The sequence below is a fragment of the Archocentrus centrarchus genome, chromosome 3, assembly GCF_007364275.1.
Source record: "Archocentrus centrarchus isolate MPI-CPG fArcCen1 chromosome 3, fArcCen1, whole genome shotgun sequence".
NCBI classification, from domain to species: domain Eukaryota; kingdom Metazoa; phylum Chordata; class Actinopteri; order Cichliformes; family Cichlidae; genus Archocentrus; species Archocentrus centrarchus.
This window is the reverse complement of record NC_044348.1, coordinates 23,334,434-23,352,572: the sequence shown is the minus strand read 5'-3', so window position 1 is coordinate 23,352,572 and position 18,139 is coordinate 23,334,434. Positions and strand designations below refer to the sequence as shown.

Below are 18,139 nucleotides of genomic sequence, written 5' to 3'. Positions count from 1 at the left end.
TTTATGGTTAGGGCTGGATTAGGTGCCTCTAAATCCTCCCTTAGTTACGTTGCAATAGGCCTAGGCTGCAGGGGTCCTCCCATGATCCACTGAATGTTTCTTTTTTCACTCATTTCTTTTGCCCCTCTATGTGTTTATACATTACTTTGCAATAAGTCATTAGATACTCAGGCTCTCTTCCACATTGTGTCTTTGTCCTGTCTCCCTCCCTCACTCCCAGCTGGTGGTGGCAGATGGCTACCCCTCCCTGAGCCTGGTTCTGCTGGAGATTTCTTCCTGTTAATGGGGAGTTTTTTCTTCCTGCTATCACCAAGTGCTTGCTCATTGTCTGATTCTTGGGGTTTTTTCTCTATTATTGTAGGGTCTTTATCTTACAATATAAAGCACCTTGAGGCGACTGTTGTTGTGATTTGGCGCTGTATAAATAAAAATGAATTAAACTGAATTTACTTTAATCAGATTGAATTAAAGTGCAGCAACCTTTCCCTAAAGAGGACAAATGAATCCAAACCATGCTAGTACCACCCCCCCCCCCCCCCCCCCCCCCCCCCCCACCTTGTTGAATTACTTGTGCACGGATTTTATTGAGGTTTAAGTTTATGCAGCAACATTCAGTGAATTTTGAGAGACACTAATCCCAAGAAAGTCAGAGATTTATCACCGTATTCATCCTCTTTTCTTACTCACGCATCTTCTATATATTCTAATCCTGATCAAGGCTGAGTTACAAGAGCGGCCTCAACTGCAGACTGATTTGAAAGACATTCATGCAACCTTAACTCTGACAAAAAATTATGCAGATTTGGTGTGAAATGTTAAGGTTTAAACAGTGTTGACTTTACTCACTGAGGTGAATAAAAAAGAAGGTACTTCAAATAGCAAGTAAGATACACCCTGAAACCTTATACAGTTATAAGTACAGTTATAAGGTTTATGTAGACATGTATTTCAAAAGCACTAGTATGGTCCCTGAATGCAATTCAGTTGGGATGAATAATTCACAAAAATAGCTGTTCAGTAATTCAAGGCCACTAACCTAAGGTAACAGGGTCCTTGTTTTTTTATTTTGTTTTTTCCTGTTGAGTGGAGTCTAACCTTATGCTCATACAAATTATTTATCCAGTATACCCACATTTAAACAGTACACCATCCATGCATCCATACATCCTGTATATACATACACAAAGATATAATCGACCAAACACAAATTTCATAGATAGATAGATAGATAGATAGATAGATAGATAGATAGATAGATAGATAGATAGATAGATAGATAGATAGATAGATAGATAGATAGATAGATAGATAGATAGATAGATAGATAGATAGATAGATAGATAGATACTTTATTGATCCCACAGGGAAAATTATTGTGTTCCAGCAGCAAGAAAAAATACAATCTACATTAACTAAACATCAGAGTGAGAGTGCCAACGATGAGTGCAAAACTATACATATAGAAACAAAAATAGATAAAATATAAAAAGGAAGAGTTATTTTAAGGCTGACATTGTACAAGAGAGTAGTGCAAATTGCATTGATAAATAATATGTAATATATACACTATAAATAAAAAATCAGAATATGTACACAAAGAATCTGGAAGACAGCAGCAAGAGGATATAGTACAAAAATTTGTGTGTGGGATCTGAAGTCCTGACAGGTGTGTTCACCTGTCACAGAAAGAAGAGTTATACGTTTTTATGGAGAATGGTAGGAATGATTTCTTTATGGCAGTGAGGTTGAATCAGTCTGAGGGAGAAGGAGCTCTGCTGCCTCATTAGTGTGGAGTGGAGCAGGTAAGATGGATTGTCCATAATGGAGAGCAGTTTACTCAGTGACCTCCTGTCCCTCACTGACTCAAACGTCTCCAAATTCTACCCTATGATGGTTCCAGCCTTGTGAATCAGTTTGTTGATCCTGCTGGCATCCCTGGCATTGATGCTGCCACCCCCCAAGCAGACAACAGCAAAGCAGATGGCACTTACTATCACAGACTGGTAGAAGATCTCCAACATCTCGCTGCACACATTAAATGATCTGAGCTTCCTTAGAAAGTAGAGTCTGTTCATCCCCTTCCTATACACAGCATCACTGTTGGTCCTCCAGTCCAGTCTATCATTCAGGTGAACACCCAGGTACCTGTAGCTGTCCACTGTTTCCACGTCCTCTCCCAAGATGTTAATGGGCTTAGTCACAGTTTTATTCCTTCGGAAGTCAACGACCATCTCTTTTGTCTTGCTGACATTGAGAAGGAGGTGTTTTCTGCTGGACCACTCTATAAAGCTCCTCACCAGCTCCCTGTACTCTGACTTCTGCCCACACTTAATACACCCAACCACTGCAGTGTCATCAGAGAACTTCTGCAGGTGGCATGTTTCACTGTTGTACTGGAAATCTGAGGTGTACAAGTTAAACAGGAATGGAGATAGAATTGTCCCCTGTGGTGCCCCAGCATGGCTAACCACCACATCAGACAGGGTTCCCCCCAGCTGTACAAACTGAGGCCTGTCTGACAGTCAGCAATCCAGGAGACAGCAGAAATGGTGACACCCATCTTGAGCAGCTTCTCACTCAGTAGTGGTGGTTGGATGGTATTAAAGGCACTAGAAAAATCAAAAAACATGATTCTCACCATGCCACTAGTACCATCCAGGTGAAAGTGAGCACGCTGCATGTGTGTGTGTGTGTGTGTGTGTGTGTGATCTGAAACATGAATGTAGCTGAGATTAGCTTTATCAACCCAAGTTCACTTAGGGTTATTGTTTGCTCCGATTGGCCAATATCGCCCACTAGTGGAGAACTCATAATATCGCAGTTTTGTAGGTGCAATTCTGTCATAAACCATAGGGTGGAGATATTTAACCAAATATTATTGGGCGAAAATTCACGAGAGTTACCGGACAAACCCGAAGCGAATCCCGGAAGCTCTGTCGTTACTGGTCGCTTTCAGCTCGTCGTTAAAACGATGTATCGCTTGCTGCAGATACAGCTGCTTTGAGGGTTAGAGCTCAGCTCAAACGCTGCGCCGAAATGTATTGAGAAAGAGTTCTCAGGAAAATATATGAGGAATTTTAAGGTTTGTAATTTATCTGTCACTCCAGAGGTTTTGTTTTCTTACCCGTCATTCGCATAGTGTTAGCATGCTAGCGGTGTTAGCTTATTTTAGTGGCTCGATAGCAAGCGAGATATACCAGCCAGCCCGGTTGCATGTGAACTGTCAGGCTAGTGGTGCGTGCTGGCGTGCGCGTGTGTGTGTGTTGAAGTGATCAGTTTCAGTCACGACTTGTACAGTTATTGCAGATGTGAAGATCGACCCCAGCCGATGCTTTTAGCTGGTTGATTGTCAATGATAGCTTTACTAGTACGACCAGTTCCACTGATGGCGGATGATAAATGAGAAGGTGGTGGTTTGTGGTCTAATCAGTTATAACCTAACAAACAATCTGTTGATTTGATTCAGTGGCTGAGTCGCCTAAGACCCCTGATACACCAGAAACGCCAGAAAAAAAGTAATTTACATTTTAGTTTAGTTGGTAAAAGAGTGTAGTTTAAGAGTGGTTAATTTTTTTACAACGATCTGGAGGAGCTGATTGTGATTTTTTTCGTATATATCAATATGTTTATTTCAGTATTGTTGCTACAGTTTGAAAACATAGAGCTGATCCAAACACTTTGAGAAGGACTGAGTGACCACCTCGGAAAATTCCTATTGAAAAATATTTACAGTCTCACCTCACCGCTGTGACTAGCCTCAGTAAAAACTAGCCTGGAAGTAAAAGGGGAGTTAGTTGTAAAATCATAGATGGCACATATTGTCATTCAGCTGGATAGGAATTAAGTGTCATACAAACTGACTGATAGAAATTATCTCAGCAATCTGTAATATGTTGATCACTGTCACAAAAAAGGAATTTGGATTTAATTTTACTCATGAAAGTACAATCCATCACTGAGCTTTAGACTGTTTAAATTCAGTCATTTGAACCCAATAAAGTGGAAAGTGAACAAATATTTGTGTGTTTTTGTCTTTTTTTCAGGTGGCAGCCCACATGTATATTTCATTCTGAATGCTGGTCCAGGAGGTAAACACCACAGCATGCTGTTGTGAAGTTGGAAAATATTAGGTATGTTGGCTCCCAACATGTAGGTCTTTGGTTTTCATGGCTGAGTGTATAACAAGAGCAAACAGAAGAAGCAGTTTGTGTCACTTGTTAGTCTCTTATGCAAAACCTGGAAAAGTTGCATTCCACTTCTTGATTTTGGCTGCTGAAAAGCCCTCTAGGGAGACTCTTAGTGTCAGAGAACCAATTAGTAGAAAGTATTTCCTTGATTCGTTTGCAAACTGGTTGAAGAATACAGACAGGTAATTAGCTGTCTGTATTTTCACTGTTTAAAGACACCTGACCTGTGATAGTGAATGCTGCACAGGCCAGCTGATATACCTGTTTTAAACAGGCATTAACTACTTCACATGGGTATCATGGTACAGGAAGATGGCACTATGAAATGATATTGAGGGCATTTTCATTGTGGTCTTGGTCTCTGTTCTGGAATTGTTACACTCCTATTGCTATGCAATGATTCAGGACTAGAGTGACCTCCCGTAAAGTGATTCGGGCAGGATGACATTTGGGTGGATGCTGGTTACAGAGAGGAGAAGATGAGAGATAAGAAGAGTCGGGGAGAGGACAGGTGGTGGCTCTTGTGTTGTGCCCTCTGACTGGGAAGGGCAGACAGCTGGACAAGCAGCTGCTGTAGCTTTAATGGACCTCCTCTTTATTGACAATGGAAAAATCAATACTTCTTAAACTAGCGAGGGCATTTTTTTGCCCTCTTTAGCACAGTGCTTTTATTTTTGTTTTTTGTTTTTGTTTTTTTGGTTTAACAGGCTTCTGGCACTGCTGGCATTCTTTTCTATTCACCTGCCCTGTTGTCCGGATAGCATATGCTTTGTGTCAAACTTCAGTGTAACCAACAAATGTGAGGTTGCCTATGCTGTTGTGCATATGCAGTGAGTTATTCTTTTCACAACTCAAGTTGACTGTGAGTGATTGAGCAGCTTTACTTCATTGTATTCATCAAGCGGCATAAACAGTTTTTCCTATCATTGTGATTAATTAAAGTGAAGCAGGTATACGAGTTAGACAGTCACTATCTGTTTCTGATACATCACAAATGGATGGGAAACAGTAGCTCAACTTTGATACATGAAATAGCATTGTCAGCGAATACAATGCTTTACTTAAGTCTGCCTATACATGTGCAATAATTCACACTCATCTCATAACTGAAGCTTTGTTGACAATTTATTATTTTTATTCTGTGATATCCTTTGTTTTGTTATTTTGCACATTATAGAACAAATACACTTGGAGATTTACGTTATGTAGAGTGGTCTGTGTAGGCAACTTAAGTTAAAACACCTGTCTAGATGGAGTATGGGTGTGTAGAAACTGAGAAGAGAAATAGTCATCACATGCAAAAAAAAAAAGGATCAGACGTGCAGTTCTTTTTAAAATCTGGAACACAGTAATCAGGTATAAAATTAATTTACAGGGACAAGCAGTATAGCACATTTACAGAAATTTATGAGTTTAATTTGCATTTCCTGAATCAGAGATCTTCCTGGCTCAGATTGAGCCTTTTCTGGGTGACTGTGCATATCAGTTGGTCTGTGTACAATAAAGGCAGTAAGCCTGTGTTCACTGAAGTCTATACATTTTTCTGTTATTTCTGATGAATAAAAATATAATTCTTCAGTGGAAAAAAAAAAACCCACCAATTAATAAGCTGTTTTGATTTCTGGGCTTTAAAAAAACCTTTTATTGCCCACTGAAAAATCATGATTCCTTTCCGCAATTTGTACTTCAAAAACATCACTTCATCATAAGTAGTGTGTCTCATAAAGGGCATGATATTACCAGGCAGGTCTGTACTATCCTTTAAAAACAAAGTTATAATAGTAAGGATTGGATCAAAGGCCAGCCTTTGTTATAGTGTTTCAGGCAAGCATATCTGTGGCTAAGGCATATTAAAGCAGAGATCACTGTCAGTGATGATTTCTGGGAAAATTTGAAGCAGCGTGTCAGCCGGAGAAGCCTTTAACCAACTAAATTTGAGTGCTGCTCAGAGATGTGATGTAAAGTTTCACCACAGTTAGGTTCTGAACCAGTTTAAACAAGCTGAATCTTACAAGTTTGTATGTCTTAAGGCTTATCCACATAGAGTGTTTGGAAGAATTTATGTTATCCAGCACTTACCTTTGTATAACAGTACAGACAGTCCACACAGACTGTGAGACATGCATTAGAGGATTGTCACCCTGGGACACAGTTTTTACAGAATACCTCTATTACTTTGAATCGGTTACCATGAAATCACTTGGGGCCTGAACTGGACTCTGAAAGAGAAAGAGAGGATGTCTGTTTTCTGGCTGCCAGGAAAGCAGTTTTCAGCACTGCAGGGTAAAAACCTCTTACTGCAACTTCGGTAAAAGTCACTGTCATCCAAAGGTATTGGATGTAAGTGCACACAAATATCACTGGGGTATTCAAAAGACAGCGTGATTATAAAGTCAGCAGAAGACTGATGGCTTAGCTCTGCACCACCTCATCTCACTGGAATTGTCTCCTTTTATTTAAATGCTTACTAAAAGGAGGCAGTAAATTTCTGCTACACACTACATCAGAGTTCAATATATTCAAAAAGCACCTCTACTATACACCTTAAGTCAGCTTTTTAGCATGGTATTGAACAAACAGTGTATGATTGGTGGGGTACTTTGAGCAAAACTTTATGTAAGGTTGTTTTTCAAGCTGCATCTTTCACTTTAGGTTAGCAGGGGCAACAGTGACAGCACTTTTTTCCTACCTGCTTCTCTCCTTTTTAGCTTTATTTAGTTTTGTTCTATTTTTTTGGTCAAAACTGGACATTGTCTGGTCATTGTTCCCCTTCTCCCTTTGAAATGTGTGTCTGTCTTTTGTTTTACAAGAGTTAATGCTTGTCTTCACTTCACCTGTATCTTCTCTGCTTCTCTTCATATGTGTAAGTGAAAAAGACATCCATATGAACTACAGATGGTCCGATCCAACTTTTTCCAGCTTCCATTTGGCTTTGGGTATCTGCCAATACTCAGTACTGATCAGATATTAATTTTAAATTAATAAATGCATTCCTGGGTGTCATTCTTTTATTCAGCCAATTTATTTGCACTAGTCTCACAACACCCCAGTATAAGAGTCATTAGGCTACTGCATACTGGTGTCATTTACAGTCGTTCAACTTTCTCCTTTCCCTGCTGTCCCTGTGTCTCAGTACAACTTCATCTGCTCATTCATGCGTTATGTGTTATGCCAATAAGAAACATAATATAATTTTGTATTTATTTTTTTACATTTTTAATACTAAATATTTATATTAAAACAGCTTTGTTATATTGTTTTGCTTTGTCTGTGTTAGAATATGAAGCCTGCAAGCCAAAGGGAAAATAGGCCCACAGATTATTATTAGCCTTTATTTTTCCTGCACATGTAGCTCAGCTGCAGGATCAGTTTCGTAAAGGGACTAGAATAGCCATTGATTTATCCTGAAGCCGTGGACATAGTTTCCCCAGCTGGTCCTGAATGTTTCCCTGTGACCTTGACGAGTGCTCCAATGAATCATGCCTCTTGTTGATACCAGCCGATAGGCTCAAAAGGCCCTGAGCTTTGAGGGGGGTTGAGTCCAAGGTTGAACCACATTGATCATACATTTACTTTGCTCCAGTTATGTCAACTGGCGTCAAACATTTGTCCAAAACTTTGACTGAATGTTTAAAGATGTCTGAATTGCCACTAGCCAGATTGTCATAAAATATTAAGAGATTATCCTCATTATTATTTCAAATGATTTTGGAAAGCACTCTGGTCACTAGTTATAATCACTTCTAGTCCTAAGGTTAAGTTGTAGTCTCTCTCTCTTAATCACTTTGTCAGTTACTTTTACTCAGATCAGATTTTCATGATTTACCTGCATCTTCTGTTCTTGTTGGATGTTATGCATAGACCTCTTGACTTTGATTAAAAACTAATTATATTACAATATATTCCTACATTTTATCTATCTGTCTGTTTGATGTATTGTTTCTAGCATACACAGTATTTGTGATTAATTAGAAATAGCTACTGTTACTGCTACCTAATTCAAATGTTTCTCCGTTTACTAGGGCAAGATGCAGTCTTCAAACCACAGACTACGAGATATGGAGCAGCACCATCCCCTGCTGTCAGCAGGTGCAGATGTTGAGACAGGTAGCCTTGCAGCTGGAGTGATGGTTGGAGGTCCCCACGTGGGTCACACAGCAGGGAACCGCACACTGTGGTTTATTCAGGACAGCTGTGGTATGGTGTGTGCAACCATGACCTGGTTCCTAGTGCTGTACGCTGAATTTGTTGTGAACTTCGTCATGCTTTTGCCCGCAAAGAATTTCTGGTACTCGCTGCTGAACGGAGCTGCCTTCAACTCACTGGCTGTGCTTGCATTGGCCTCGCACCTGCGCACCATGTTGACCGACCCGGTAAGGATGCTAATTACAGTAAGGGTGGGAAAGACAAAGGTCACTGAAAGTCAAAGAGCTTAAGTTTGACGTAGTATTTATTTGTCTTTGCAAATACTACACTACAAATAATAAAGAGAACCTGATTTAATTTTGTTAGCAAAATAAGTGTTTGGTGTTTTGTCAATGAAATCATGTCCAGATTTTGTATAGAGAAGTCTTACTGTGGTAGACGTTTTGACAGTGAAAGGTACAGCATGAGCAGAAAGCACTGCCATAGTGATACTTGGAGTCACTCACTGATGTAATCTGGGACACTAAGCTTGTGGGTAGTGTGCGAGGGGATCCTGTGCGTGAAAGCTGCACAGTTTAGCTTTCAAAACTGAGTCTGAATTTCTGTCGGCATGTTACTCTAATCTGTTAAGAGTATTTGAGGTTTTTGAACAAAATGTTAAACTTTTAATTTGGTTTGCAACTGACTTTGCTACTAATACTTGGCAACTAGGTTAAATACAGCCAAGTCATGTGTCGGGGGATTGTACATCAAATACTGTTAGCGCTGGTGTTGAAATGTCGACTGATTCTGACTCAAAGAAACTAAATGTGTGATGACAGCCCCACTGCTGCTTCCAGCCCAGTGGCCCTCCCTGAACAAATGCTCAATTTAAATCTACCTAATAATACACAGAAGTGTATGCTGTAGTGTATAAACTGGAATATGGGCTACAGTAATCCCTCGCTACTTCGCGGTTCGCTTTTCGCGGACTCGCTGTTTCGCGGGTTTTCAATCAGTATTTGTGTAAAATATTTATTGCGGTATTTTCGCTGTTTCGCTGGGTTTTGCGGTACTCATTCTTCACATGCGTAGTACGTGTTGTACAGTAATGTATATATTTGGTGTATAAGGGTGTGGGGAAGGTTTATAAAAACTTAAAATAGTGTATAACTATTAAAATAAATAAAATAAAGTATTAAAATAAATATAGCGTCCCTACTTCGCGGATTTTCACTTATCGCAGGTGGTCCTGGAACGTAACACCCGCAATAAGTGAGGGATTACTGTATACTTTTTAGTTTTATCTGTGCATTTCAGTCTTAGTGGGAGTTACACTTGATTGTGGCTCAATCAGGTCACTGCCATTTTGGGTTCTTAAGATTAATTATTAGAACAGTGTATACAAGCAGATGATGTGTGCTTTTTGGTTTTCTCCCCACAGCCTAGAGATGTTAAGAACAGTGTTTGAATTGGTGTATACACAAAGACACATGCTTGACTTCTGTAAGACCCTGACATTCTCTCTGCCCTATTTCTTAGGGTGCAGTTCCCAAGGGCAATGCAACAAAGGAATATATGGAGAGCTTGCAGCTGAAGCCTGGCGAGGTCATCTACAAGTGCCCAAAGTGCTGTAGCATCAAGCCTGAGAGGGCACACCACTGCAGGTCAGTCTAACACCATGCATACACAGTAGGCAGAGCATGAGCATGTAAACAGAAAAGCAGCACCTTCAGACTCTGTGTCTTCATAGTGTGCATTCAGGCGTGCTGTAGCAGTCAAAATATATCTTAAAAACATATTTTGTACAAAGAAGAACAGGGTAGTTGATGACATTTGCATTAGCAGTCTGTCATGCATTAAACTCTCCATAACCTTTCTCCTGCTTGCAGTATTTGTAAACGATGCATCAGGAAGATGGATCATCACTGTCCCTGGGTCAATAACTGTGTGGGAGAAAAGAACCAGAGATTCTTTGTTCTTTTCACTGTAAGTACACAGTAGTAGTCATGAGCTAATCTGTTTATTAAACTTGCTAAGCAATTACAATTGCTTATTTTACATGGAAATACTGTTTTAAATACTCTTGGAAAAGTGCTTTTTTTTTACTCTTTTTAATTTTAAGCTTGTAAAAACACTGTATTGCTAAAAGTATTCACTCACCCATCCATATCATTCAATTCAGGTGTTCCAATCACTTCCGTGGTGTATAAAATCAAGCACCTAGGCACGCAGACTTCTTCTGCAAACATTTGTGAAAGAATGGGTCGCTCTCAGGAGCTCAGTAAATTCCAGCATGGTACTTGATGCTACCTCTGCAACAAGCCCAGTCATGAAATTTAATCACTACTAAATACTCAAAAGTCAACTGTTAGTGGTATTATAACAAATTAGAAATGATTAGGAACAACAGCAACTGAACCACGAAGTGGTAGGCCACGTAAAATCATAGCACGGGGTCAGCGGAGGCATATACTGCGCAGAGGTTGCCAACTTTTAGTAGAGTCAATCACTACAGACCTCCAAACTTCATGTGGCCTTCATATTAGCTCAAGAACAGTGCTTGAGAGGTTCGTGGAATGCGTTTCCATGGCCAAGCAACTTCGTCCAAGACTTGCATCACCAAGCGCAATGCAGCGCATCGGATGTAGTGGTGTAAAGCACGCCACCACTGAGCAATAGAGACGTGTTCTCTAGAGTGACAAATCACGCTTCTCCATCTGGCAATCCGATGGACGGGTCTGGGTTTGGCAGTTGCCAGGAGAACGGTATTTTTGTGACTGTATTGTGCCAAGTGTAAAGTTTGGGGGGGGGTTGTCTTTCATAAGTTGGGCTCAGCCCCTTAGTTCCAGTGAAAAGAACTCTTCATGCTTCAGCATACCAAGACATTTTGGACAATTTCATGCTCCCAACCTTTAAGGACAGTTTGGGGATGGACTCTTCCTGTTCCATAGGAATGTCTTTAAAGACATGGATGACTGAGTTTGGTGTGGAAGAACTTGACTGGCCTGCACAGAGTCCTGACCTCAACCCGATAGAACACCTTTAGGATGAGTTAGAGCGGAGACTGCGAGCCAGGCCTTCTCATCCAACATCAGTGTCTGACCTCCCAAATGTGCTTCTGGAATAATGGTCAAAACTTCCCATAAACACACTTCTATACTTTGTGGAAAGCCTTCCCAGGGCTGACATCATATTACACCCTCTGGATTAAGAATGGGATGTCACTCAATTTCATATGCATGTGAAGGCAGAAGAATGAATACTTTTGGTAATATAGTATATTTAAATTACATCATTTTATATTGTAATAAAGAGCAGATATCACAAAAGTCTTCCTATTTGCATCATTTTCGTGTTCAAATAAGCAGCTGAGGTTCACAGCTCAGCTCAGCAGAGCTGCACTGCTCAGCAGGAGCAGGACAACATTAAATGTGCTTTCATGGTCATATGTGATTCTCTTGACAACATCAGCACTTCTTTCTGGTTTCATGTGCTGACTAGAACTTTTTTGAGGACAGAAAAATAAATCTGTCATATATGGTTGAGCAGTACAATTTCATCTGTGTGAGTAAAATGTTTAGCTGACTTTCATTTCAGTTTGCCATGGAGAAGTTATCTGTAAAAATAGAGGTGCACTTAAAATAGAAAGTTTTGTTTTGTTTTTTTAAAGTCAAAATACTAAAATTTGACTGAATGTGAAATTCATAGGCAAAAGCTATAATTACTGCAGTGTATGCCAGTTAACTGCTGGGATATGAGTGGAACTGCTTATCTTAGTTTTCTGTATGTGACTTTTTTCTCCACAGATGTACATATCGTTGATTTCTGCCCATGCCCTGGGCCTCAGTGGCATGCACTTCTTCACATGTATTAAACATCAGTGGAATGGTAAGGCCTCTCTAACATAAATTTGAATCAAAAATATGAACACAGCATGTCAAAGACGTGTAGTTTAAGACAGAAATGCAGCTATTTATACAAGTGGTTGAAATTCCTTAGAGACATGAAGAAGGGAGGCAGAGTATGGAAATGAAAGAGATTTTTATCCTGTTGTTAAAACAGCTGCTCTGCACAAGTCATTGGAGTTGTGCAGCAAAGTCATCATTGAGCTGTCATCCATCATTTCCCGCTCCCTTGTGGGTCTGTCTGTAAGAGTGAACCAGAAAATGAAGATAATATTTCATTCTTCAAACCCTAGCTTCTGCTGCTCTCTACAGGATGATACTCTGACCTCACAAGAAAATACATTGTACCAAGTCAAAGCCCTGTATTTGAGCATTGAAGTAGATGGAGTATTTTAACAGTGTTCAGTGACTTATCCTAACTTTTAAACCCTCAAAGGGAAGAAATGTACCTTTTTAGAATCTGTCCTCTTTAAATGTGTTGTTCTTTGGTTGGTATTTTATATTATGTTTTAATTAGTTGTTCGGTGCATTCTAAAACCTCTAACTTTGTTCCTCTGACCAGAGTGCAGCGAATTCTCTCCAGGGGTGTCTGTGCTGCTGCTGATCTTCCTCTGTCTCGAAGCCATCCTCTTCCTCACTTTCACAGCTGTAATGTTTGGTACGCAGATCCACTCCATCTGCAACGATGAGACGGTCAGTATTTACTGCGCCACACAAGCTTTGTTCCTGTCAGCAAGGGAGGGATTAAATGTGCAGATGGTGTGAGTAAGGCCAAGAAATAAGTCTCAGCCAATAAGATTAATTTTGTGAAGTTGTCACAGTTTCATATCACTCACTGAGGAATGTGTAATGTGTGGCAAAGAAAAGCACAAGTTGTATACCCAGCTCATATGATAGCCTGTTTATAAAATAAACAATTTAGACATTGTTCAGGCATACTTTTATTTATTAAGGTTTATTATTAGGATTTTTTTTTTTCTGAAAGAGTCTGAAAGGGTATTGAAAAAATATTTATGGTGATTTGTTCAAACGTTGCAGGAGCATTGTATTAAATGCCTTTGGGTATGCAAGTATATTTAATGTGTAATATCTTTAGTACTAATTCTCTGTGTAAACATTTATGATAGCATGCTAATGGGCCAAAGGAAATAAACGGTTAAATTAATGAGAAATCATTCATGTACCGATGGGTTTGAATGTGTTGCAGGAAATTGAACGTCTTAAAAATGAGAAGCCCACTTGGGAGCGGCGCGTGAGATGGGACGGAATGAAAGCTGTATTTGGGGGTCCGCCATCTCTGCTGTGGTGCAATCCGTTCACAGGCCTCCGTCTGCGACGCCTTTTGCTGTTGACCCACGGTCGCCGTGGCGGGTCTGAGTTTTCTGTCTGAGTAGACTGCAGGTTAATGTAGCTCACCAACACCTGACCGTGTTTGGGGGGGAGAAAAAAGGATTTCTTTTATGCCCTCTTTGACTGGGGCTAAGATGAACCTCTTCTACCTGAGGCTATTCTGCTCAAGTAGGTGATGAGACATGCTGCAGCAGTGGGACCAGAGTGTATCGCAATCACTACTGAAAGTCTGTGTTGTCTTTCACATGCTGATGTGGATCCAACACTTGCTTCGCACAAGTCAGCTGAACAACTGGAATTTTTTTTTTTTTTTTGGCAACATGAGCAGCAATTTGGTTTGTGTTGTAACGCATGCAGTATGTAACTGAAGTGAGTCTTTTATTACCCACCATCCAAGATGCTGATTGAACTCAACTAATGCACCTTAGGACACAACTTGGAGTACGTTTTCTTTGCTGTGCACATGAGATTCAATAAAAGTCTTTGAATTTTTTGAAGCGTGGATCAGCAACATATCTTTCATCATCACTGAAGCCACACGAGTGGATCAAAATGGAAAGTGCTTGAAGCATTTGTGTTGGGCCCAGACATGAAAACCACTGACAAGGGAATTACAGTCAAGGACATGCACTACTTCCATGACACTTGAGGAAAAAGCCTGGTTATGGAGCACAGTGGACATCAGAGTTTGAACTGTGCTGCCTTAATTTGCATGTATAATGCTTCATTCAGTATCTTAGCCTGGAAATGAGGCTTTAATCATCTTAACAAGCTACTCATTCTTACCCAGGAGCTGGCTTTTTCTATCTCTTCATCTCCTTTGTTGTAGTTTTTCCCCAGGCTAAAGGTGTTTAGGTTTCTGGGGCTTGTAGAAATTAATCGTCCCCCCGCCCCCCTTTTTTTTTTCCTTTTAAATAACTGGTGAAGCTTGATCACCATGAGCACTCCTCAGCATCTGACCATGACTCACGGGAGATGACTACTGCTAGTCTTCATTTGGACAGAAAAACAAAAGGGAGAAAAAAAGCAAAAAAAAAACTGTTTTATAACAATTGTATATGTGTATCCGTTTCCTATTCCATCACTCCTACATGCTGCTCAACATCTCCACGTTTCTGAAATCGGTGAATCAGGATCAGTGACTGCCAGACAACTGATAGGCCGTCTTTTCATATTGGAGTCAGGCTGAAGACTGACTGTTGCTTTGTTTAATTCATTCATGCTTTTTTTTTTCCTTCATGTGGAAATCTGGAGGGTACTTCTGTGTTTAGTAGGAATTTTAATATATACAAAAGCAGTTGGATAAGTCTTCATAGCATTTAAATCCTGAAAAACAATTGTATAAGCCCTCAAGATGGTCTCAGACGTGGTCACTTTGCATGCTTCTTGGCCACCGTGTGTAACAACATGTTGAAAAGGTGGTTTTGAAACATTAGCACAACCTCCTCTGGCTCATTGTAAGTGCATTCTGATCTACTGTGCAAAGCTCTATTGTGAAGTCAGTTTGTAGACGTAAAAAGAGTGCTTTGCTGAAAAAGACTGAGGTACCAGGCTCACTATACAAGCTTTAATACCATCTCGGGGAGCTCAGCAGATGCTTGTGAGGCCTTTTTCCTATAGCTCCAGAGGTTTCAGACCTGTACCCTCTAGTGGCAGAACAGTAGCAGACACTTACCCAGTGTTATTAGAACACTTTGCCATGCCTTTGAAATATAAATTCAAGTTATTTTTTAGGTTAAAATATATTGTGATTTTTTTTTTTTTTTTTTTTTGGGAAGTGTTTGTGGCAACCTTTCTCATACTTTTACTGTGCATAATTAATGAGTTTGTTGCCACTGAATGAATGTGGCTTTTTGAATCTGCAGTTCAGAATTTAAAGTCAAGTCCACAGATGCACAGGCTGGTATTATCAACGTATTGTCAAGTCAAGGCTCTCAAAGTCTAATTTTATTGCTTGCTGAACAACATACTGCTGTTTGTTTTCATCTGTGGTTGTTAAGGCAAGGAACTCTGTGTTCACTGTTTACATTAAATAATATCCGATGCTCTATTGCTGTAATGTTTTGAAAAACATGTCAGAGTGGTATTTCACAGCACTGTCATTAGAAGGGTCACAGCACTGAAAGCTAATTAATATCAGGGGATTATTTAGTGCTGGCCTAATTTCTCATTTGTATTCTGCTGGTTTGCATATATTTCCTATTTAAATATTATCTTACTTTCACTATATACATCATGGCACATTCAACAAGTCCCTAACATGCTCAGTGAAAACTGTTAAAGTTAAGCTTAGCACAAGGTGTGTCTGGCACTTGTATGAGTGAAAGATCCTTTAAAATTTGCTAGAAAATAAAATTCACATTGTTTAGTCTTGCAAATGCATAAATATGTTGCTGATCATGCAACCACTATAAAAAAAAAAAGTGTTGCAGAAAATGATGGCAAAACTAGATCCGCTAGTCCAACAAACAGTTGTCATTAGAATAGAAGCAAATATAAAAAGCAGGACATGAAGTAACAGGACTAATTCAGTGCTAAACTTTTAGTTGTAGTTGTTATAGGTACCAAAACAGAGGTAATTGCAGATTGACATATATTACTGTGTTAAAGCATTTGATGTTGACTGGTGTCATTTGAGCAAGATTGATGTGTTCTAGTATTTGACAATAGGACATCCTGTTTCATGACCAAACTCAGAAACTGTAGTCATAATGTCTTAAGTTGTTTGTTTCCCACACAGTAACAGAATCAATGAATGCTGAAGGACCCATAATCATATTTTCTCTCTGCTATATGACTTAAAAAGCTACATTCACCATGGGAAGGTGAATGTTGAACAATGTGCAAAGATGTGTAAACCAATACAACACTATTCTGGCAAAGCCTTTTTTTTCCCCCTCCTCACAGTAGCTGGCAGTTAAAGCAGAGTTTTACAGCATATAAAGGAACAGAGAGCATTTTGTAATGTGTAGTAGGAATGATTCTTAACAGGATCAGTGTTTGATCACAGATTTACCATTAATATCACCATAAACAGTGAAAGTTTTGTTTCCTACACTCCTCAGAGAATGTTTCTTCAAGAACAAAAGTCCTTCAGCTTTATAAACAAAGTATAAAGGTTACTATTAACAATATATAAATGGAATGTTTTATTCAAGTTTTTTTTTTTTATTGTGTCATAATCTTATAATGTCTTATATTGTTAATGTCATACTTTTACATAATAAACCTGATTAATTTAAAGCTATGCGTTGGTATTTATTGCCTGTCGTACACATACACACATGCTCCTGATCTGCTTGAAGCAGTTCAGTGAGTGTGAGGTTGGGTAGAATTTGATGTGGATGTTGGTTTCATTATACTTGATGGAGTATATGTACTTGATCCATATGTGATGCAGATGCAGGAAGCAAATCGTCTTCTTTCAGTTGCTCCTTTTAGGGGTCGCCACAGCAGATCATCTGCCTCCATCTCACCCTATGCCTAGCCTCCTTCTTTGTCCCACCAACCCTCATCATGCCCTCCTTCATTACATCCATGAATCCCCTTTGTGATCTTTCTCTTCTCCCAACTGGCAGCTCTGGATTCAGCATCCTTTGTCCAGTATGTCCACTTTCCCTCCTCTGTACATGGCCAAACATCTCAGCCTTGTCTCTTTATCTTTGTCTATAATGTACTCGACCTGAGCTGTCCTGCTGATCTGCTAATTTCTAATCCTGTCCATCCTGGTTGCTCCCAATGAAAATCTTAATTAACTCCTCCACCTCTAGCTCCTCCTCTCTTTCTGTTAGTGCCACCATCTCCAAACCATACATTGTAACAGGTCTCCCTACTGTCTTGTAAAACCTTCCCTTTCACTCTTGCTGCCGTCCTTCTGTCACAAATCACCCCTGACACTGAGTCCACCTTACTACACTCTTTCACTTCTCTTGTGCATTGTCATGTTTGGATGGTTGATCCAACTCATCTACCTTCACTACCTCTACTCCTTGGAGCCCTACTAAGCAAATCAATAGCAAAAATCCACAGTGTAATTATAGAATTGCACATTCAAAGTGTTCAAAGTTCAGTTCAGCATTTAGCTGAATCCCTCCCCATAAACAGACATGCACAAAAACTGCAAATGAGAGGAACAATTTAAATAGTGGAACACTGACATTAGAACTTTTAATACCCTGTAGCAAAGTATGTGTGTGCTGAATAGGCAGTGGGGGAACAAAACGTATTCAAATCATAACGCTTGCAAGATTTAAGTAATTTAATTAAAAAAAAAAAAAAAAAACTTTGTCAAGAGATCTTTAAAATAATAACGTTATTTCTTCCAGCCCATTACGTGGCAGTCATGTTTTCTTGCTGGAACAACATCGGCTCAGAGAAGAAGTACGAATATATATTTTACCCTGAAATTAGAATTCAGGCAGCCCTCTTCACAAGGCCTTAATCGAATTTTCTATTTTTCGTATTGATCTGGCAGTTATAATTGTAATTTCACCCATTTTACACTTTCAAACGCTATTGGTGGATATTTATTGTCTCCCGTGGGTTACTTTTGTGGCTCTGTGCAACCCG

General features: G+C 39.6%; 1 protein-coding gene across 1 annotated transcript; it reads left to right on the top strand.

Moving 5' to 3' along the window:
- Positions 1-2,943: 2,943 nt before the first annotated feature.
- Positions 2,944-16,813, top strand: zdhhc7 (zDHHC palmitoyltransferase 7). The gene is made up of 8 exons (XM_030726474.1): positions 2,944-3,082; positions 4,044-4,130; positions 8,210-8,560; positions 9,855-9,979; positions 10,205-10,301; positions 12,122-12,203; positions 12,783-12,913; positions 13,428-16,813. The coding sequence occupies exons 3-8, from the start codon at positions 8,216-8,218 to the stop codon at positions 13,608-13,610; spliced, it is 963 nt and encodes a 320-aa protein (XP_030582334.1). The 5' UTR covers positions 2,944-3,082; positions 4,044-4,130; positions 8,210-8,215; the 3' UTR covers positions 13,611-16,813.
- The last annotated feature ends 1,326 nt before the right edge of the window (positions 16,814-18,139 follow it).